This window comes from Tinamus guttatus, unplaced genomic scaffold (assembly GCF_059628265.1).
Source record: "Tinamus guttatus ecotype Peru unplaced genomic scaffold, ASM5962826v1 Tinamus_guttatus_pri_ptg000470l, whole genome shotgun sequence".
NCBI classification, from domain to species: domain Eukaryota; kingdom Metazoa; phylum Chordata; class Aves; order Tinamiformes; family Tinamidae; genus Tinamus; species Tinamus guttatus.
The window spans coordinates 269834-294309 of record NW_028289004.1 but is presented as its reverse complement, the minus strand read 5'-3'; the positions used below and the strand labels follow the sequence as shown (position 1 = coordinate 294309).

The 24476-nt window shown below is 41.4% G+C and overlaps 1 protein-coding gene across 1 annotated transcript in view; it reads right to left on the bottom strand.

Moving 5' to 3' along the window:
- Positions 1–19140, bottom strand: part of REPS2 (RALBP1 associated Eps domain containing 2) — a 91193-nt gene extending 72053 nt beyond the window's left edge. Inside the window, exon 1 of the mRNA XM_088532766.1 lies at positions 18955–19140. Within this exon, the coding sequence (XP_088388892.1) occupies positions 18955–19140 (186 nt within the window). The remainder of the gene's footprint in view (positions 1–18954) is intronic.
- Between the last annotated feature and the right edge of the window lie 5336 nt (positions 19141–24476).

Genomic DNA, 24476 nt, shown 5'->3' with positions numbered 1-24476 from the left:
AGAGTATTAACATTAAAAGTCTTGACACGCCTCACAGGAAATTGATTTTCTACAAAACCTTTGGAAAGGATTAGGTTTGGATTCCTGTGCAAGATATTTACATTCCATGTAGGTCTAAACTTACAACATGACCCACAGATGAGAATGTAGTGTATAAAAGAAAAACACAACTTGAACAAGTCAGAATCAAATCAAACTTTCAAAATACAAGTCTCAGAGGAGCAGGATGGAAGATATCAAAACAAACAATTTAAGAGCTTAACTTTTTTCAAGTCTCCTTATTAAGTGCTCCATAATAAAATTATTTTTGCACTACTTGCCCATCTCTTATAAGTCTTGACAGCCATGTAAAATGGCAATCCTCCACCTTATCTTGTCCCAATTATACGGCTCATTTTTCAAGGACTGAGTAAGAAACATTACAGATTTAACACATTTGCTATGAATTCAGTCCCCCACAGAGCAGCTAGTTTTGCAGAGTTATGCCAATATTGCCAACCTGAGCTCTTTGAAAACTGGCTTTCAATAACAGGTCTTTTCTCCTGGGCCGCCACCAAGACTGGTTTTGGTGAGGGGGAGCAAAGAACATAGACAACTACAAGGCGAAAGCACTGTCAGCAGGAATTAAAAACAGAATTTACTCAGGAGTGCCCTGGCTCAGGCTCTCCTGGCCAGAGGCCAGGGTCGCAATGCTGGCGTGGCCCCGTGCACCCTTGTGCCACTGGCCCTGGCACAGAGCAGACACCAGAGCTTGCAGCCTTCAAGGAGGCCTCTCCTTGCACTGCAAATATCACAACTCTTATGCCACCTTTAAGAGCTTATGCACAGAGGGGCCAGGCAGAGCCAGGTGAGTTCAGAATTATAGAATCATTATGGTTGGAAAAGACCTTCAAGATCATCAAGTCCAACCATAAGCCCTTCAACACTGGGCCTGCTAAGCCACGACCCTAAGTGCCTCATCTACACATTTACTTGAACACTGCCAGCAACAGTGACTCCTCCACTTCCTTGGGCAGCCTGTTCCAATGCTTCACCACTCTCTCCGTGTAGAAATTATTCCTAATATCCAACCTGAACCTCCCCTGGCACAACCTGAGGCCATTTCCTCTGGTCCTATTTTTGATAGTTATTTTAGAGAAGAGACTGACCTCCGTTTCCCTACAACCTCCTTTCAGGCAGTTGTGGAAAGTGATAAGGTCTCCCCTGAGCCTCCTCTTCTCCAGACTAAATAACCCCAGCTCCCTCAGCTGGTCCTTGGAAGGTTTGTACAGAGACCTGTAATGGCACATGCTGCACTGCTCAAGAGCTAGAGGATGGTGTGCAGTTTCAGAGCCCTGCCTGGCCTCCCAAATGGCCTTTATGAAAAGGGGTTCAAGCACAGCTGAGGCTGCCTCACCTGAAATTGAGTTAGACAGGTCAGCACAGCCTACGGGCAGGCCCAAATGAAAGCCGGTGGTGTCAGCCAGCCATGCATGGTGTACACAGGGACTGGGGTCCAGTAGCTGTCTACTGGGATGTGCTCAAGTCTCACAAGGACAGATGATGCTGAACTATCCTAGAAGCCAGGGAAATTGGGGTGTATGTCCAGGGTGCATCACATGGACATTATTGACAGAGACAAAATGAAATTTCCTGTTCTTTGAAGAATCACACCCATGTGTTTTTATTGTTATGTCTGATGTGGCTATTTGTGCCATTCCTAATTAGCAAATGCTACTTCAAGTTTCTTGGAAGGAAAATTCTCTTTTTAAAATTTTATTAGGCCAGAAATTTCCAAAGCCTGTTAGGTTTGGTTTCCTTTCAGTGCAAAACAAGACGAGAGGTCTCAGGGCTGCAAACTTCCTAGGCTCCAACTTTCAACAAGTCTAAGCAATACTTTCCATGGGAAGGCTGATGTGATCCAGTGTCTCTGTCAGAGAACTAGTGAGGACATGAGTATTTCTGACCCAGTTAAAGCTTTTGCTACTACTGGCCAGTGAAAAGTGCTATGAAGTGCTCATGCTACCACTTGCCATTTTCCTAAAAAGAATGAAGTGGACCAGGCAATGAGTCGGGGAAGGGAACTCAGCAATTCCCCTGCAGGACAGGGCCACGTCCTCTGCCACTACTGCATCAGTTCTGTATTTCCTTCACAGAACAGCAAGCATCCTTCACTTTGAGTAGCATCGAACATCTACAGACTCTCACATGTGCTTCTGCTGAGTATCCTTTCTTTTACTCCCTGGTAAAAGTGGCAAAGTCCTGTCTCACTGCAGTCTCTCTAATCAGTGATCGAACTCTCTTTTTTAACCCTGTGTATTAAAAATGTCCCCGCATGTGCACACAGGGCTCCCCTGTATGTCGTGCCAAGCGTAATCCATCTGTTCCTCTGAATCCCTGTCAAAAGGCAAGACTTGGGGTAACAAGGAGTCTAAGTAGAATTTAAAAAATAAGCAAATAAAAATCAACAGGCACATTCTCTACAAGCTTCAGGCAGATGGCAGCCACAAAGACTGGAAACCCTAGGAACAGGTACCAGCACAAAAGGAGCAGAAGGAGCACTGGACCGTCATCTTCAGCTTCCCTAAAAGACAGTTTGAAAGAATTTATAGGACCCAGGATCTCAAAGTCAGCCAGAGATCAAACTGAGGTGGCAGCTACCTGCATGTGTATGAGACAAAACACCTTACGAAGCTTTCCCAGAGAAAGGGATGTACGCAAACAAAAAATAATGCCTGGCAAGCCTTAAATGGAGGTAGCAAAGGGAATCCAATTCCAAAGCATGAATGTTGAAGGACTTGTATTTTTCTTAATGCCAGGAAATTAAGGAAACTGAGGAGGCGACAGGATTGAGCTCTAGTTAGAAGGAAATGGTGTCACAGTGATACATTTTTGCAGTGCTCTGAATTAAAAAAAGCCCTATGTAAAGCTGACAAAAAAGACTAAGAAAACATCCCTTCCATTTCTCTTCCTACTATTTATCTATTTCCTGGCAGATGCAGAGAACTGCTGAACCAGCAACTTTCTTGGCTTATTGAAATTGCCAGCTGGATTCAAAAGGAAGAAAAAGAGAAGAGCAGGTGGAGCAGCATGGGGAGAGAAAGGGGGAAGGGCAAAAAGAGTCATAAAAATAGCACCACGAAGCAGACTAAGGGACTCACCTTTCCCTTTTATTCCCCTCTATTCACTAGCAAGGTAACTTTTAAAATGCTGGTCGACAACAGTCTTTTTTTTTTTGTCATGTCCAAATTACTATTTAATAATAACATTTGCTCCAAGCTAAAGTTAACAGTAGACTGTTAACATTGATTTGAACAATTGAACAATTTTCTTTGGCCCATTGACTTGAGGTGATATTCCTATACAGGTTCTCTGATATTGAATATGGGTTGAATTTACACTGGGAATTTTCCCTCAGTAAGAAAACTTACAGGGCCTCAGCAAGAAAACTTACATCTCTTACCAAAGATCAATGAACAGATTAAGTTCCTAGGAGTTATCCAAAAGACATAACTGTTAGCAATTTTGTGTCTTCGAAGTTTCTCAATTTGCTGTGAAACTTTATTGAAACGGTTAACAGATTCAGAAGCTATTGCTGGGATTAACCAACATAATTATTGCACAGCCTCATTTTCTTTTGAAAACCTGTCAAAACACAACCAATCAATCAATCAAACAAACAAACAACCCACAACAGACTATGTCATGAGAATTTGGCATGTCCCTATTATGACATGGGATACTGGCGAATTTTAGATTAAGACAGATGATGTGGATTAAACTGTAACTGAGGAGACCATAACTCACTTGTGCTCATTCTTGAGCTGAAACAGTTAAGTAATAAATGGCAAGAGCTGTCAGGAATATATACACGTATCCAGCCAAATAATAATTAAAAAAAAAAAAAGGAAAATTTGTTTGTTAAGTATTTTTAAGCAGGACAGAAAACCCAGTGTTGCATAAAAAGCACGGTGATACATTAAGAAAGCTCTTAATGCAGAACCAGTGCAAGTTTCACATACAAAAACTCAAGGGTCTCTTGAACATTTTAACCTTTTACATCAGCCATGAGGTGCTGATGGTCAGCTTTGGTGACTAATGAGACTGATGGATGCACACAAAAGGATATAACTACTTATCAATTCTGCCTGCAACCTTGCTGATAAGCAGGATACTTTTGGGGGGACGAGTAAGCTGAGCATTTTGATTGCAAATGAACACTGCTGCAATTCCACTCGCACCCGTTCTCCCCGACAGACAACCAGAAAAGGCTAACTCAAGAGAGGACCCAATATATCATAGAAAGATATTAACACCACAGACGGGCAGAGCTGTAACAGAACAGGAGCATCAGCAGCAAAGCAAAATAAACATTCTGTATTTTACATTTCATGGAAAGGAAAAGTATTTTAGATTTAAATTATCTAAGCAGTAGGTTTGAGAAGTGGTTCACTATGGTAACATATATTAGTCAATGATTCAGATTCACCTTTCCCTAGGAATTGCACAACCCTAACATATGCTTTCTCATTACAATTCTCTAGCCCTATTTATAACACAGCAGTAGTGAACTGGCTTTGAAATGGCCTAATATTTCCACCTTTTCAGTGAACAAAAAGTACTATACAATATTGCTTGGGGAAAAACAAACAAACAAACAAACAAGTGGTGTCCTGCAATGGACAAAGCAAAACCAAATTTCAAATACTTAAAGAGTTTGTCCAAATGATTTCACTACTCCAAACATACCAGGTGCTTCTCTGTACTCTGTACAGTCACTTATTAATCATGCCCCTCGCCTAGGAGGGACTCTGTGGCTGCAGAAATGTTGCGCAGGGCAATTGCCAGTTTGACCATACGACAGTCCTGCAACTATCTGTTGAAGACATTACATATTAACAGGAATTTTCTAATTAGAAGAGAATCAAGAGCAAGGAATACTGAAGAGCACCACTAATTCATTCTGTTAAAGATACTTCACATCTACAGCCCTTGACACATTACCTTTCTCTTCATTAAATTCTCTGGCATATTTTGAAAGTAAATTTACACTTGAATGACCAAGTTACTAAAAGGACTCAAAGCTTATTGTGTCTGTCTCAGTATTCATTTGCTTGTGTTACTAATATTTATATGCTGATAGTGCCAAAAATTTAAACTCTATAGTGAGAAAACAAAAATCCACAATCTTACCCTTTACTTTTGCCTTTCTGAATATTTCACCTACTAAAAGCTGTTTCCGTTCTGACTTTCAGTATCTGAACAGAGTACCTTCACCAATTCCACAGTGCCCTACTTATGCTATAGAACTTAAATATGGTAGTTATAGTAAAATAAAGAACCTTGCTGGGTTGAGCATGAAGCCTTGTCTCTCACACATCCCCTGCAATTAAAGTACACATACAGTAAACACTATAGTCTTTAAAATGAGCTAATGAATATTTCTTGAGGAGAAATATTCCTTAGGAGAATATTCTCCTCAAGAATGGTCTTGATTTAGATTAGATCAAACAAAAGATACAGTTATTACGACACAGCTGAGAACAGAGAGAAGGAAAATAAATGACTGAAAACTCAATGCAAATAACATTAAGAATTATTTTCTTTCTGACATCAGTATGGTTCAAGGCTGTTCTTTCTTGTCCTGAAACAATATTTGCTCTGGCCAGTTAAATGAGGTACCTCATACTGCGAGGTACCAGATGCGATAACACCATTACATCCTGACTCCTGTCCTGGTTCTCTCTTCTCAAAACATGCAAAATATGACTTGAAAGACATGACTGCATGACATGATTACTCTACAAGTATAATATATATCTTCAGAGTAATAATTTAGAGTTTTTTTTTTTAACACACACAGACAAAGAAAAAAGACTGTATCTAAGACTGTAGGTGCTAGGGCATACAACAAAGCCAAGCATATTATTTGCTATATTGGTAACTCCCATAATATACCAGGTCTAAAAAATGTAAAGATGAGAGTCCTCATTTCTAACTTTGCCATTTCATGAGAAACTAAACCTAAAAAGTGGCTAAGCTTTCAGCTGTGCAGTATTTTTAGGTTTGCTTTTTTTGCTATTGACATGCATTTCATGACAGTGCTGAAGGACTCTGTAGAAAGATTCAGACATCAGCATAATCTTGAACCTTACGTTATCCCTTTTTAAAGGTTACCGGGTTCCAGTCTGCTCCATGTCCTCGCTGCAGAAAATATTTATATTTATAACAAGCTCATCACCAGGGTATCTAATAAAAAAGCAGAAACAAGCAGCTTCCTGGTTCCTGCCTTTTATTACTCAACAACAGAGAACAGCAGCTAACAATGAAATTGGGATTTTTTTTTAATTTATTTTTGCCTCCTGATTTCCTACCAAACAAAATATCCTTCAGTGCACATGCTGACCACCTTGCCGATTCATTTAAACCTTCTCTCCAACCTCTTTCAGAGCACCAGATTCTAACAGATTCATTGCTGTCCTACTGCTTCCTAGTTCTCTCATACTAGGATAATGTCTCCACTTTTCTTATTTCCTTATAAAGGGAAACTAATACCTATCTATCTGCTTTCTACCAGAAATGTAAGAGATCCCATATAAGAATCAGAAGCACAAAAAGCTGTAGGAAGGCATCAACACCACAGTTACCAAATCCGGAAGGAAACCAGGCAAGTAAGCTTGAAGTCAGTCTATTAAGTTCTAGAGAAAAATGCTATTATTTTGAAATACCCTTGTATTTGGTTTCTTCCTCTTACTCTGTTTTAAAGGAGAGTAACTGTATTTTGTGCCCAAAGCAAAATTGTCAGGACTCTACCATTAATACTGAATTCAGTCTTCTATAGAAGAGAACAATGAATGGTTAGGAATATTTCTGTTAATATGGGACATATTCACATACCTAAGTATAAATAGGGGAACATGCCTAGCAGCTACTGTTAACAATGTCTTCCAAAATTTCATCAATGATAGAAATAGAGACTTAAACTTATTTGCTTTTAACACAGAATCCTAGAAACCTAGAATCATTACGGTTGGAAAAGACCTCCAAGATCAAGTCCAAATATACGTCCTTTAACACTAAGCTTGCTAAACCATGACCCTAAGCGCCTCACCTACATGTTTCTTTAACATTGCCATCAATGGTGACTCCACCATTTCCCTGGGCAGCCTGTTCCAATGCTTCACCACTCTCTCCGTGTAGAAATTCTTTCTAATGTCTAACCTGAACCTCCCCTGGCGTTAACTTGAAGCCATTTCCTCTGGTCCTATTTTCGATCGTTATTCTGAAGAAGAGATCGACCACCACCTCACTACAACCTCCTTCAAGGTAGTTGTAGAGAGCGATAAGGTCTCCCCTGAGCCTCCTCTTCTCCAGACTAAATAACCTCAGCTTCCTCAGATAGCCCTCATAAGCCTTGTGCTCCAGTCCCTTCACCAGCTTCATTTCCCTTCTTTTGGACACGTTCCATGTCTTTCTTGCAGTGAGGGGTCCAAAACTGAACACAGTGTTTGAGGTGTGGCCTCGCCAGCACCGAGCACAGGGGGACGATCTCTTCCCTGGTCCTGCTGGCAACACTGTTCCTGATACAGTCCAGGAGGCCCTTGGCCTTCTTGGCCGTCTGGGCACAGAGCTGGGTCACGGTCAGCTGCCTGTCGACCAGCACCCCCAGCTCCTTCGCTGCCACGCAGCTCTCCAGCCAGTGCCCCAAGCTTGTAGTGCTGCATGGGGTTGTTGTGACCAAAGAGCAGGAGCCGGTACTCGGCCTTGCTGAACCTCATACAGTTGATGTCCACCCATCAATCCAGCCTGTCCAGATCCCTCTGCGGAGAATTCCAACCCTCAAGCAGATCTACTCTTCCTCCCAGCTTGGTGTCATCTGCAAATTTGCTAAGGGTGCCCTCAATGCCCTTACCCAGATCATCAATTAAAGAGGACCGGCCCCAACACTGGCCCCTGGGGAACACTACTCATGACAGGTTGCCAGCTGGATTTAACTCCATTCACCACCACTCTCTGGACTCAGCCATCCAGTCAGTTCTTGATCCAGTGAAGAGTCCGCCTGTCTAAGCCATGAGCTGCCAGCTTCTCCAGGAGAAGGCAGTGGGAGATTGGGACAAAGGCCTTACTGAAGTCTGAGTAGACACATCCACAGCCTTTTCATCCACTAGGCAGGTCACCTGGTCATAGATGGACATCAGGTTGCTGAGGCAGGACCTGCCTTTCATGAATCCATGTTGGCTGGGCCTGATCTCCTGGTTGTCACACTCACGCTGTGTGATCTCCCTCAGTATGATCTGCCCCCTAACTTTCCCCAAAACTGAGGTCAGGCTGATAAGCCTATAGTTCCCCAGATCCTCCATCCAACTCTTCCTGTAGATGGGCATCACGTTGGCAAGTTTCCAGTCATTTGGGAGCTCCCTGTTGACCTGGACAGCTAATAGATAATGGAGAGCGGCTTGGCGAGCACTTCCACCAGCTCCCTCAGAACCCTCAGGTGGATCCCATCTGGCACTATGGATTTGTGAGTGCAGGTCACTGACTGTTTCCTCCTGAATTATGCGGGGTTTAATCTGCTGTGTCTTCCAACACAGCGGGTCAAGTACCTTGTGGATAACTGATCTGAACATCTCAGGATAAGAATCAATGATGGACAACACAGCACAGAAGATCTGATGTTCAGTACTTCTTATCCCTCAAACTCTCATACTTAAAATAGTTTTAACAGAATAATAAAAAAAAAAAGGCACGAGAATTTCTTCAAGTTGCTAAAAACAGCAAGAGTTAGCATTCAAGAAGTGATGGTGAACTGAATCCTGGTAAATCCTTCTTAGACAGCCAGCTGACACCACATCTAGTTATCTTCCAAGTTTTGTTCAAAATGAAGTGTTTTGATGTAGTTCAGTAAACTGAAATGATGTGGGTTTTTTTTTTACATTTCTACATCAATTTCTTGTGTGACTACTTCTGGTATTTCAACTTTGCCTTAAGACCAGAAGAAACTGTAATTCTGAATTTTGTTCGTCTTGGCAGACAAAATGCGAGTTTACCAGTACTGAAGAAAACAGGGACACTGACATAAGATGTATTTTTTTTTTAAATCACAAGCAGAACCCAAATACAGCCTGTATTTCACATTTCATTAAGTATTTTTTGTAAAATAAAAAATTTCTTTCTTTCCCAATTACAATCGGGGTTTTCTAGATTAGCAACCCCAAAAACTTGATGCTGTCTGTACCAATGCAGCTTTATCACACTTGACATGTTTTCTGAGTTCATTTCCTTAGTAGCGTACAACTACAGCAGGTATTTTTAAAAACAAAGCAGCAAACATCAATCAACATGACAGTAATTAAAATCTTTTATTGAGAGTCCCAAGATTATTTCTGTAAGAGTGAGTTATCATAGGATTCCTTAACTCAAGGCATAACCATGTTTGCTGATTACTTCACTGCAGTGTGTATGGAGTACACGTTCTGCCCTTCTTTCATATCCCAGCTCACTTAACTACAGTTCCAATCAACACATCACTTGAAAAGGGAGCTTAAATGTCTCCCTTACAAATCACTAAATAAAAGCCTAAAATTATAATTTCATCCAATATGTTCGCACCTTATGTGTTGAAATGCATCACTTGGTGAGAATCTACTTGTTTGTGTCTAAACCATGTGTTCAACCCCAATTCAGCTAAAGAACACAGGATCTCAAAGGGCAACATCAAGAGAATCAAAGATTACATTGTCTACATTGAAAATGGCCAATATATCACTATATATCAGCATTTTATAGTATATTTAAGAGTTCATTTTGTATTTGCATTTTCTTTCATGTAGGTAGCAAAAGAAAGGCAATTCTTTTAAAAGTAACAATTATTCAAGGAGAGAGGGGGGAAATGGTTTGAGGTTACCTCCCTCACTGTTGATTTTTGATATTTTAAACCTTTAAATACTCCACTAAACCTTTTACTGTTCCAAGTTGTTAGCTAAACATTTCTGACTGTATTTGTTAATTCATGACTCTTGACCTGTTTTCCAAATGATTTCACACATTATTTTATTCTGAAAGACCATCACCTTGGATCCTTGGGACATCATTCTATAAATTATGCCAAAAGTAAATAATGCATTGTGTGAAATGTTACCAATACATAAGCTGATCCAAAGGAAACACTCTTATTCTCTGGTAAATGTTTCTTCATATGGAAAGAGAGACTTTGGAGGGTGAGGTGAAATCCAAAAGGCTGATTCCAAAAAACATGATATTTAAAAATATGATTACAAAAAAAGTAACTCCTTATGGACATTTGCTACCAAAGGTATAATTCAGCTTCATGACTCATCTCATAATGAGCAGGCACACACAAAGGGCCCCACTCAGATAGCTTCAATTTCAACTCAGTCTCTGCACTTAGCGTTTCCCATTAGCAGTTCTAAATTTTCAGTGATACCAAGCCCAAATCCAGTGTTTGCTGTATGGCTCTGTTCAAAAGATTAGCTCCTTACCAACTCCCATTAAATAACAGGATGATACGAATTATCTCCTTGTCTGCAGATATTCAAAACCCACTTGGACGCAGTCCTGTGCCCCGTGCTCTAGGTGATCCTGCGTGTGCAGGGGGGTTGGACTAGATGATCTCTAAAGGTCGCTTCCAACCTTAAGGATTCTATGATACTATGATTCTAATCACACATTCAGGTTATAGGATCATGGAGCTACAAACACAAGATACTCTAAGAACCATTTGCAGCTGTTTTTCTGAGAGGGAAAGGCTGCTTGTGGTTTTGAAAAACCTGTGGAGTTCAAAAATAAAGCAGCAGAATAAAGCATTCATGGAAAAGATGTGCTTTGATAGCCACACTACTTAAAGTTTCTCAGGTATTTTCATTCAAAATATATTTGCTAAAGGTGCTCCTGTAAGTGGGAACACCTTTATATTCATTTATATTCATTAGGAAGTCACTTGAATGACTCATACAGGTACAAAGAGATCACATAACAGTGAAAGTGCAACTTTGTGATAGTTTAAGTAAGTTTAGCTTCAAATTGAGAGATTTTAAGCCCTACTGCATCTCCCTCCACCACTGAATCCATCAAAACGTCATTTTAGCCCCTTTTTGTTCAGTTGCCCCACATGTTCATAAGTGGTCTTGACTCAATGAGAGTACTCAGGAGTACTCAGTACTTCCTTCTTCAACTCCATGCCTCTCAGTTAAAGCACATTAATGCCCTTTATAAATCAGTTCTGCACCAGCTTATCACCACCAACAGTTTGAGAGGCTCTACTGAGATGAGGAGTATCTGTTCATGCCGTGTCCACCTACCCCAGCTGCTTCGACCCAGGCTAGGTGACATTATAGCACTGCTGCCAGCACTCAAGCTGGGCTCACAACATGGATGTGCTCTGCCTGGCATGGCAACACGTTGGAGGGGCACTTCCCAGAGACAGCTTCTTAAAATTCATCTCCAGCTGTACTATCCTCTCTAAACCAGTACTCAACATGAAGCATCTTAACCTTAATGCTTGCAGGACAGATTAATGGCAGGTGGAAATTATTTAAAACATTATATAAATCTGAAGACATGTGTACCAATAATTAAAACCTTAATTTTATTTTTGGTTTGTATTTGAACCATCTACTTATTTTTCTAGATAACAATCTTTTTAGCAGACTGCTCAAGCAGGATCTGCTACAGCAGGTTGTACAGGGCTGTTTCTGGTTGGGTTTGAAAAGGATGGAGACTCCACTACCTCTCTGAGCAACCTGTTCCAGGACTCAATGACCCTCAGGGGAAAGGGAAGGGAAAGGCAAAAGTGTTTTCTTATATTCAGAGGCATTTCCTGGCTGTACTTCAGCTTGTGCCCATTGCCCACTTCAGCTTGCCTCTCATTCTGTGATGGGGCACCCTGAGAAGCGCCTGGCTTCCTTATACCCTTCTATCAGGTGTTTACACATGCTGAGCAGATCCCTCCAGATCCTCCTCTTCTCCAGGCTCAACACTCCCACCCCAAGCGCCTTTGACGGATGCTCCAGGCCCCTCATGATCTTCATGGCTCTTGGCTGGACTTGCTCCAGCAGCTCCATGTCTCTACTGTATTGGGGAAACCAGATCCGGACCTGGCTCTCCAGTTGCAGAGCAGATGGGACGATCCTCTCCCTCAACCTGCCAGCAACGCTTGGCCTAAGGCAGCCCGGGGTGCCCTGGGCTTTCCTTGCCACATGGACAGGTTGCTGGCTCATGTCCAGGTTGGTGTCCACCAGGATGCCCCATCCTCTTGACAAAGCTCCTGTTTTTCAACATACTTCAGTAATTACATAGCTTAATATATGACCTTCATTTTTATTCCTTAAGGTATATGATTTATTATCCTTATTTTAATAAAAGGCACAGATTTCTTCCACCTGTGATTTATGCGAAGTTAAATTCAAACAAAAACTGGAATACATTCATAATACAAGGATCATTTTCATGTGCTAGAAATATCATAGTTATTTATTCAAACATTCTTTTTTTTAAAACGTTTTCTATTGTAAACATTTCAATTTAAAAAAAAAGTATAATTTGCAGTTAGTGATTTATCTGATTATTTCTGATCACTCTGTCCTACAAAATCATAGGAAACTAATACATCTCATCCTATCATGTCCTTCTACTGCATTGTCAAATCTAAATCGCAGGAAGGGGAAAAAAAAAAAAAGTTGTTCTGCTTCCAGACTTCCCACAGTCTTCAATTTTCATTCAGTGGTTCCTAAACAATAACACTGAATACACTGGAAAAGAAAAAAAAAAATCCATCATACATTTAAAGGAAAGTACTATTGCCAGCAGCTGGATTAGTCTCTCCTAATTAATTGTGCAGTAACTCACCTAGTGAATTGTTGCACAGTCTTCAAAAGTAGGACATGTGTTTCTTGTTGATTATTTATTTTAATACATAGTTTTGGTAAATTTGGATGTTAAAATATCATGACACGTTTGCTTGGCGCAATATTCGTAAAGAGAAATTCCTTAGTTCATAATGGTTTAGTTTTAAATAGGTTATTTATCCACATTTCCTGTTGCAGAAATGTTTTCTATCTTTCACAAATATAACTTCACTAAGTTTAGCTAAGCTATATTCATTTTCTCAGATTTTATACCAATCCTGCTTTGTGGGGGTGTTTGCACTAGATGCAGCCTTTAAAATAGGCAATTTCTACGCGTGTAGTGCCTCCCTTGCAAAACAGATTATGAACAAGATTGATCAGCATGCATATAAACTTTAGAATATTGACAGTATGATGCTGTCATGAACATTTAAAAGAGTCTTACTCAGTTATTTAGTGATCCCACAGCACTTAGGAGTGTGTAAATTTGTCTGTGTCCTAGTGGAACTTTTTTCTCCATCCCTCATGTTGAACAGTTGTTGAAGATTATTGGCACAGCACGTTTTTATTTCATTAGAAAATAAGGTTAGAATGGCAGACCCTGACCGTGCTTATTCTCACCACTCTTTTTGGAGTATATAACAAGAAGTTCTGGAAGTCTCTGGTTTTAGAGACCAATTCGAAACACATGAGAAAAAGAGGAAACCAGCATTTAGAAATCTTTTACTGTGTAGCTCAACTCTGAAGCACTCAAAACTACTAATCATATACAAGTTTATGTCTGTGACAGTTTAAAAGCTGCACGCCTATGAATGCTTCTTAATGGAATATATTGTCAAGATTGCCTTGTGAGAAGTACAACCCCATACCTTGGTCTAATTTAGCACTTTTTTAAAAAAGTAATACTACTATATTATTTGCATATTCCTATTTACATGAAAATAGCTTATGATTCTAAAAAGGCAACAACAGGTTTGGGGACTGTGGCCAGGACTACTAGCAACTGAAATGTCAGTTTTCCTTTTCTCTTCTTGCTACACTGCTTAGTCAAATTGTACTCCCTTTTGATCCTTCCTCACCTTAAGACATCAGGAGGATGTAGTTTCTCCATGTGCATTCCTACCCGAAATGACTTTTTTTAATGGACTCTTACTCATTTCTCTAAAACACATTTTTAGAAATTAATGGAGTTAAACGTATTTTTTATAAAGAAATTCCCTCACTCAAAAAGCTCATATTCCAGCCACAGTTCTTAGTCTTTTTTTTTTTTTTTTTTGGCCTAGGAGAACTGTTTTAGGTTGATGGCTAATCCCATTCCTGCTACCATATAGGCAGTAATTTAAGTTTAAGGAAAAAAAATCATAAACAAAAGTTGACATCTTACTAACTTTTTCCCAGTGAAATTTGAATCCAGCAATTTTAAAAATATATTTACACTTCCGCTTTTTGCACACAAAATGGTTAAAAAAATCATTGTAACTATGGAAACAAGTCACCATCAACACAAGTTAACTCAGGAACCACGTGGAAGAAAAGCAAGATCATTGGTCTGCGCCCTCTATTCACACAGAACCAGGAGGAGAGCTCCAGCTAAATAATGCAGCATCTGTGTGGCTACAACATCACACACTCTGTACTTGGCATCCTTGGAGCTCAGATAAAGCAATTTGTTCATTCGCAAAGGACATCATTCATTTTCTTAACAAAATTGCATCTCTGCTGATATAAGCCTACAAGTAAGATTAAGATTTACAAAGCTGGGAATTCGTTTAAAGGCATACATCATATAACAAAGTATGAATTCATCAAGTAAATAAAAAACCTAGCAAAAAAAAAGGAGAAGCATTTCTACATAAAACTTGAGTCCTATCAGCCTGCTCCCTAATTTCTCAGTCAAAAATCTTCAGACAGATACAAAATACAGATATATATTAAAACTAGCACATAATACCTCTCCTTTGCAAGGCACTGCGTGAAAACTACACAAAGTACTATTTTATATGGAACCTGTATATATCTCTCTGTGTCTACCTAACGCATGCGGTGGGGGATCACACAACCCAGGCAGCAGATGCTGCACTTGCTGCTGCTTAGCTTTAAAATCAGGTCACGCTCGATTGCCCAAAACAACCATAATAGCCACCTGGGGCGCGCAATTAGTGTGGGGTATCAGCATCCTAATATGCTCAGGGGGCATAAATGTAATGAACCGCTACTGACATCCTGCCAGACTCCTCAACCCTGCATACCCGCTTCGAGATCACCTTTTTCTCAGTGGAGTCCTACCAAAGGGGCATAGCCATCCACCCACCTAGCCAATCAAACAGACTTACATTTTCATTTAAAAGAGACAAAGGAAAAAGTCTACAAATTGCAAAGATAGTTTGTGTTTATGAACATGTTAATCTAGTGCTGGCATCTACTAAGAGTCATCAGCAGTGCCTCTTGCCCTGAATGCAATCATTTCTCCCTGCCAGCATCCCTTTGCCTTTTTTGTCCCAAATAATAAGTGTTATCAATATTGATCTTTGTAACAAAATATTCTGCAGGGTCACGTTTGCTTCAGTGCTATCAATGAGGTCAGAATATTTATTTTTTAGAGTTTTTTTTTTTTTCCCTTTCGGATACATTTGCTTCCTTTTCCCCATATTATGGACCAAAATATAGGAAACTCCATTTACAATTTAACCAACATGGGTAAATCTACTAAGTCCGCCTGATGATGTTCAGTTTTCTCCATTTCTGACAGTCTACTTAAATGCATATTGCATGACTAGTCTCTTCCTTCCTCTTTTGACATAAATTAAAAACAAACAAACAAACAAACAAAAAACCCACAATCCTAGTCTCTGTCCATTAGGCAACAGCCCATAGACATTTTGCAGAGTTACTTTAAAAGCCTCTGGTGAAAGAACTTCCACAAGCTTTGTGCAAGTCTAAAAAAATATGTTAATGGTTCTGCCTTTAACCACATTACATGGATAGTCAAAGGCTTTCAGCACATGAGGGAGGTATTATAGTTTCAAAAAAACATGCTGTTCTGGCCCATCATACCCAGTCCAGTCCCATAAAGTGTCTCAGAATTCTAATTTTAGTTACAACTTCAACCATTTTTCCAGAACTGAAATTATTTTCGCTAATTCTTCGATCTTTGCATTAAAAGAAGCCAAACAGGTACAATCTCTGCTGTATGCTGTTGCTCAGCAGAATAGCTGATTTTAGCAAAAGTCCCATTGCTACATGCTTAGCAATACTGAGCTCTTGGGTGCACACCATCTGCTCCTACTGACCTGCTTGTTCTTGGATTATTTTCAGTTTATTCCAGCATTTCCTCTGCTGGCACATCCTCTCCCATTACCTCCCTGTTCTCTATAACCTAGCCTACTTCATCTAAACAATCTCTTGAATCATGCCACTAATCCTAGAACAACACAAGATCCTTCCTGGCTCATTTTCTGGGAGCACATGCTGTTGCTTTTCCTATGGCAATTGCTATGTTCAACAGCAGTCCCATGTGCACCCTCCTGATTTTTGTCAACACAGCAAAACTCAGCGTTACAGCTGAGGATGGTGGAAGGCCATTTCCCTTAACACCTGAGAGTATCTTCCTGATCAACAAGAAATCTTGATCAAACTCTGTAAAATGAAAGGCTTCTTCCTTCCCCAAAATGTATCCCACTTCTTACACAACTACACATCCTCGAAGATAGCAGCATAGGTTCAAGACTTTGCCATGTCACTGAATGCCAGTTCCAGAAATCTTTTAATCTGTAAATCCCATCTACAAAAATCTCGAGAATTGCACACACGCATCTCACAAAATGGTACATAGCTGCCTCAGTCCAAAAAAAGCCTGTGAATGGCACTAAGCATCTCTGGTCTGAGCAGACGGAGCTAAATTGAATACAAAACTGGTTTCTAATCCAAATCTCCACATTTTTGCCCTGACAAAACTAAGCACGACTCTTGCTTAATGGGTCAGTAGGGACACTGCATGCTCAGCGCTAATTGTGAAGCATGGGGATTTTCAGAGTGTGGTCTTCTTTCCCTTTTTTAAAGAAAACTTACACAGTCCACTTACTTACTCCAAAGGAAATATGCCTTTTAAGGCAACCCAGCCACCTCTACTTTAAAATGGGCATTTCCTGTACCAGTAGGAAACAGATACCAGGCACCATTATGCCTTGTCCCCATCACTGTCAGAACAGGACTTTTTGAACAGAAACTATTAGATTGCATTTTCAGAAGATGGCCAAATCTCTGACAATCAATGACAATCATTTTTTTTCCATCAGAATATCTGCATTTCCTTCATATAAATATACATATTATATAAATTAGTTATTTTTCCTTAAGTTCCTGTAAATGTCAGTGCAATTACTTGAACGTAGTTGCATTTGAGGACAGGAGCTCCAGTCACAGGCCAGAACTCCATGGTGAATCACAGTACACAAACAAGAGGGGAAGGGCAGGAAGGAGGAAGAGAAACAGCCCCAAACCCCCAAAGCCTTATTATCTGAGCACTCTTAGAGCCAGTTAGGGATTTGTTTCCAAGAAACATTCTCTGCACATCATAAATATACCTGGGGATATACTAAAATAGTAAAAAGCAACAGTGAGAAAAGACAATATTGACAGGCTTATGTTACATGCTACAGTCCTGAAAGAAAGTCCATGCAAACTTCTTCAAAAATGTCATGATATCAATATGACAACAAATTTCACTTACATGACACAGTAAAGATCTACATAGCAAAAATAAGATTCTTTTTTTTCTTTTTCCCATACTTCTTTGGAAAGCCTTAGTGAAATTACTACTTCCAAAGTGACAGAAATTTGCTAATTGGACATTAATATGTTTCTTAAATATGTCTTCCTTTTTTGACATTAGATGAGCTCTTCTTGTTGGCAAACATCTACTTTTGTTGCTAAATCTCTACTTTCATCACTGAATTCACCATAAGACTAAGATCCCAGTCTAATTTGAAAAAAGCAGTCCTACAGTGCCTGATAATGTTGTGGGTCTTTTTTTTTTTTCTTTTTTTGCACATCAGGTAAATAGTGCAAGTTCAGAGGGGAAAAATACGCTTGCTCAAGTAAGAAATCATCATCATTTTAGTTCAGTCACTTCTGCAATATAAATTAATACAATATACACTCAGTAAGAAATGGCCTAGGAGTTCGCAAAAGAGAAGTCAGCATCCTCTGACCCTGGCCAGGTACGACCTATATCTCAGCTCAATTTTGATGTGATTTTTTTTTTCTGCTTGATAAAGAACACTGAAGAATAAAAATCTTTACAGCTTATTAAAAAAAAAAAAGAAAGAAAAAAAGGAAAAGCAACATTACCTACACTTAGTTTAGCTTTTTGCAGCTACAGTCCATTCATCAACTAATCCACATACTAATCCACAGGTGGAAAAGATCAAGTCCAGCTCTTTGCTGTCGCCGGGAGCTGCATCCCACAAACCCTGCAGGCTGGACAGGCCCCTCCTCAACCTTAATGAGGTCTTTGCCCTCCTAACCCCTCCTTCCAATCTCTTCTAGTCAGAAAACCTCTTGTTTTCTACCAAAGCACATTTTCTTTTAAGTACAAGTGTACAAACAAGAGGGCATCATCATTTCACTTACAGACTGCTTTTCCGCCAAAACACTTAGAAGCAGATGCAAAGGCGCACAAATAACATTGAAAAATCATTCAGTGGAATGGAGAGCAGTCTGAGACCCAACGAGCAGAGCTGTCTTTAGGAAATGAGGAGGCGCATCTAGGACATGTCATGCAGGTAGCGACATATATTATATATATGTGTGCGCGTGTGTGTGTGTATATATGTATGTATGTATGTATGTATAGCACCCCACAGGGCTGCCTGTAAACTTCGTTCGGTGACTCAGTGCAAAGCCGCAAACAGCATCACCTCCCCACACGCACCCCGTACACACAAGCGCCGGGAAAAAAACACGACCGCGACAAACACCAGCAGCTCCTCCGCAAACCGGCCGCGTCCGCGGGCAGGACGCAGCCCCCGGCCGCCGAGCCGACACAAGCGGCGCTCGCTGCGGAGGTCGCGCCGGGTCCCGCCGCGGCCGGCGCCGCGGGCCGCGCACCCACCTGGAGCAGCGTGTCCGGGGGCAGCTGCGAGGCCCGGAGCAGCTCGGCCACGCTGCCCGCGGCGGCCTCGGGGGCGGCGGCGGCGGCGCCGGGCGGGCAGCAGCGCGCGAAGAGCTCCGCGTAGCGCCGCTGCTCGCCCTCGCTGAGCGCCAGCAGCAGCGAGCCCGGCCCCGAGCCCGGCTCCATGCGGCGGCGGCGGCGGCGGCCGCGCTGCCCGCGGCGCTGGGGGCGGTGCGGGGGGCGGTGCTGCGGCGGGGAAGGTGCCGGCCCCGCCGCCCGCCCGCCCCGCTGCGGCCGCCGCCGCCGCCGCCACCGCCACGGCGGCTCCGCAGCGCCCCGGCCCCGCCGCCTCCCGCCGCAGGGGGTGTCCGCCCGCCCGCTGTGTCGGCACCGGCACCGGCACCGCGGGGATCCCCGGGCCCCGCGCCCCCGGCAGCGGCTCCGGCCGAGCCCGCGGCCCTGGAGCGGGGGGAAGTTCTGCAATGAGCCCCCGTGGGTCAGCACTGACAGGTTAGCAAAAAGAGGGAAAAGTCACATTTCACGCTTTTTTTTTGTTTTGTTTTGTTATTTATGGCAAAGCATGCCGTGTTTCCAGGGGTGAAGTTCCTCCTTGCCGCTCCTCGGTGGGTCTTAGCCTACTCCGTGTGTTAATGTTCAAGGTACTATGCGTGTGGTCGACTGTGCCGCTCAGTTCCTGGCTATAGTCAAGCAATTCCTTGCTGGTCAGGAAGGCCAGGACCCTAGGTCAGAGCACTGGGTAAGTCACAGAGTCATTATGGTAGGCAAAAAAACTTCCAGATTATCAAGTCCAACCATAAGCCCTTCAACAGCAGGCCTGCTAAGCCATGTCCCCAAGCGCCTCATCTACACGTTTCTTGAACGTTGTCAGCAACAGTGACTCCACCACTTCCTTGGGCAGCCTGTTCCAGTGCTTGAATACTCTTTCCGTGTAGAAATTCTTCCAAAGGTCTAACCTGAACCTCCCCTGGCACAACCTGAGACCATTTCCTCTTGTTCTATTTTCAATAGTTATTTTAGAGATCAACCACCCCTTCCCTACAGCCTCCTTTCAGGTAGTTGTAGAGCGCGATGAGGTCTCCCCTGGGCCTCCTCTTCTCCAGACTGAATAACCCCAACTCCCTCAACCGCTCCTCATTACGTCTGAGCTCCAGCCCCTTCCCCAGCTTCGCTGTCCTTCTTTGGACACGCTCCAGCACCTCCATGTCTTTTTGTAGTGAGGGGCTCAAAACTAAACACAGTAGTCGAGGTCCCAGCAAAGAGGATTCTCCCTGTTACTCGAAGCGTTGTCTTCTCTCTCACCAGGTCTTTGGGGCGTTTCTAGGAATGAGCTAATCAACCTGAAATTTTCGAGGAAGCTGGTCTTTGGAAATGCAGATTAGTCGCAGGAAAAGAAAATGATAAATGATTCTGTTTGCAGCAGCACTGAGGCTGAGATAAGGCCTGGCCCAGGAGAAATCAGATTACCTGCTATTTGCTTGCAATAGCATTAGCAATGTGTGGCTGAGGTTCCTAAAGCGCAGACCGCTAGGAGGTAAATATGCTTACTTTGTTTATTATTTATACCAGTAAAGTATAAAAAGCAAATGTAATAATTTTACGTGGTATTTTGAGGGGAAAATATTAGGTTTAAAATCCTGAGTTGTTTTACTCTTTACCTCTGAATTTCTCAGGTGTATCTTTTTTATGTCTTCAGTCAGGTGCCAGGTACTGGTCAGAGAAAATGGTACCTGAAACGTGAGGGTGCCATGCAAGTGTGCTGAAGTTAGTGCCTTATCTGTCTATCAGCATGTGTAATCACATCACCATCATGAAGATGGGCTTCAGACCGTGGAAGAACAACTGTCTCACGGCTGAACTTGAACAAGAATGATATTATGCTTGATGAGTAAAAGAAAATACTGATGATACTTTGTGCATTTTCAGTAGGTCATCTGCTAGTACAACTCAGCGAGACGGCTCCGCTGCTCCGCGCAGCTGACGGGAACATGCTGCTTCCCTGCTCCAATCCCAAAGGACCACCCACAGCTGCGGCATTTGTGACACACTCGGTGAGCTGGATCCGCTGCTAAACTTAATAGCAACAGTACTGAGATGCCTAAGCACTCAATGAGCAGAGTCAGAGGAACTCTAGAGCTAGCGGAAGGAAAAGGGGGGACCACGAAAGGAGAAGCAGGGGATGGAGGGAACAGGTCGCCCTGCTGGCAGCGGTGAGCTCTGGGGTTGTCTCAGGACCTAAACTGGATTAAGATGTGACTTATCAAAGTATATTTTAGATTAGTGTGTAGCGCTCCTTTCCTCCTTCCTCTGCCAAATAATCACACTGCAATCACTTATTCTAAAAACATCCAGCAGCACTCCTACAAAAATTATGGGAGAGAGATGGAAGTGTTATTGCTAATTAATTAAATAAATACTTCCAAGGATTTGCTGCTGGGAACAATAGTAATATGTATGATACGCGTATATATATACTTCTTCTGAGTGAAGAAATCAGTATAAATCATAAGGCATAATATTACATACGCATAGTATGTAGTAATCAGTATATAATCCCAAAGGGCATAAGACCTGTTTTACAGCTGCTTCCTATTGGCAATAAAAACATCCTGCCAATCCCTCAGTGAAGCTTCAGAATAACAGGGAAATGTTTGGCTGAAAAATGTAATTTAGATTTCCCTGCCTTAGTTTGAGCGAATCTCGCCCCTTGTTTCCAATGACAATTACTTTTATTTACTTTCTTCGCAGAATGAAAAAAGACTTTGATGACAGGTAACTGGCTGGGCAGGTTTCAAGCCCCTTGCATCAAGCATGCTTGGAATGTACTTGACAGTAGTTGAAACCTTGTAGCTTTATATATAAATTTAGCAGGTAAATACTCCCACTGAGAGTTACAGATGCTTTATTATTCTTTGCTGTATTCATTAGGATGTTCCATCTCAAAGAAAATTAGGAGAAAGGTTTAGTGAACTGTAAAATTTTGTTTGCCATTTTCCAGCTTTTTAATACCTCTAATTCATGAAAAACAGCTAACAAACAGTAGCTATTTCCTAGTTCTGACCTTTTTTTTCAAAAATAGATGGCGTAACAGAGGAAAAGTGCCTTTTCTGAGCAGATTGTAGAAGAATATTCATGTCAATTTTCCCTGTAAGCAATGGAATACATAATAGAGAAGAACAATTGGAACCATGTAAAATATTTGACAAATTTCCACATATTTATTTGTTTAGATGTGTTTGAGCAAAATAGGATATTCTCTGTTTTTACAAAGATTTATGCATGTAATGTGAGCTTCTGTAGACTTCCTAGAGCACAAGGCTAAACCCAGGCATACTTTTTTGTAAGAACAAAGCCAAAAACAGTATACTTTTTAGGTATCTTTCTAGAAATATACAGCCTCATTTCCATTCAATTACTTCAAAGGCTCCAGTAGCTTATTCCTTTTAAAATATTGCCATCCCATAAAATTAAAATAAAATTATATTTTGATGCCTTTTTTATTTTAGCTTTAGTTTTAAAAGATTATCCCCTGCCTCAACAGACCAGGCATTAGAAAAGGTGTGTACTCTATTATTTGTGCTTTTATTCAGGAATTTGCCAGAGCAATCTGTAATGATCCCAACACCCAGATTCAAGCAGAATTCCCAAATGCTTAACACTTCAAAGGTCAATGTTTTTTGAAGTTCATGTCATCAGCACAGTTGAAATCCTGAGCCAAGAAGTGCTGCCAAAGGAAGATCTATATGATCCTGGAAGCCACAAACAAAAAATATTCACATTGGAACCTAGATGGTCTCCCTCAGACATGAGTTAAATGATGACTTTTGCTGTATAACCCAAGGGTTTCCAAACTGTTCTCATGGATAAGGAGGTAAATGCATATCAGGCAGAGGGGCTATTACAAGAGCACAGACTATAGTTAAAGAAAATGTCTTGGTGCTTGGTGAGGTGACTAACATACCCTCACTTGTTTTGTGTAACAAATACACACTCTTCACTGTAAGATAATCACATAAAAGCATGGAGACTTAAGTCATTGTAATCAAGCCATTCATGTAAAACAGAATGTATATTTTCCACTCAAAGAAGTAACAATTAAAACAAAAATCACTGCACCCTTCACTCCTCTGTGTGTTGCCTCTCAAAATTTTTTCCTTAGGATTTGAAAAAAATGCTAAGTGTTCAATTTTGAGATCACTTTTTGACCAAAAAGTTTACACAAATAGGTAATAACTTCATTAGCTTTGCTTGATAATTTAAAATTCACCTTTTCCAAGCATAACCAATTATTTTTCTTTAAGAGGTGTTGTGAATCAGGCTGCTCTGATGGGGCTTTCTTACATTTTAAAGTAACATTATGCTAGATAATTTCAATTATCAACTATTGCCCTCTCATACTTCATAGGCAATTTTCACCTAACTGAGTTTCCTTTAAGGAAATAGTATGTCCTTATGTCATTTTTGTAGCTGCAGGTTTTTAACAGAGTAAATGGTCCACTTTGTCTCCGAATCAGTTCATGAACTCAGTGTAAAATGTAAACAAATCGTTCAGCTGCAATATGCTGCAGCTTCTACTGTAGTGGCAATAACCACTGGGAGTGGAGATGCAGCAACAGTAATTTCTCCTACCTACTGGATTTTCTCAGCTACAGCAATGTCATTGCAATTGCACTAAGTGTTGTTGCGGGCATTTTCTGCAGAAACCTGCACTGTATCATAAAGCTGCTAATTTGCACACCAGGCTTAGCATCACTTTGAGGAGGGGTGTACTTGTGCTGCATTGCTTGCTATGCAAAAGCTGCTGTAATTAAAGGCCGGCCTACAATGCCACATCTCACACCCTGTGAGGGAGAAACGCGCAGTCGGCTCATGTTCTGTGGCAGCCAGAATTGCCTCTCCCCCATTTGCAGCTCTAGGCCATAGTCTCTCTGCTATTTCGTACCTTTATATTCAAGATTGGCTTTGTCAGCTGGAAGTGGGATGAATTGGCACCTGGCACAGAGGTTGTTGAGGTTTGTTGGTGCAGACCTCCTAATATGGACAGTCTTTCAACGTTAGAGCTCCTGAAGCCACAAGAAAGAGGCTGCACAGAAAAGAAAACCACACTCCACATCAAGACTCTTAATGTCACTGCTAGCCCAAAGAGTCTTCTTCTAGCCCAGACAGTCTTCATCTCCAGTCCTCGTGGCTCAGCAATCTGTCAGTAGGGCTGGTGTCTCGGAGGTAATTTAATGCGCCTTCCACATGGAACAGGGCAGAGCTGAACACAGGAGATCTCACAGAAGTTAGAGAGCTTGATCTGACCACAGCGATGATAGAGTACAAAACGATTTATTACATGTCCACCTAAACTGTTCTTCTACTGAAACCTCTTGCAATGTAGAGTGAGATGCTCTTCCCAAACTCCTCCTAAAAGGTCGTTTCCTGCTTAGAGACGTTCTTCACTTATCAGCCTTCTCTGCACCACAACAGCTTCACTGAAGTTACCCTTCGTTTACAGCAGT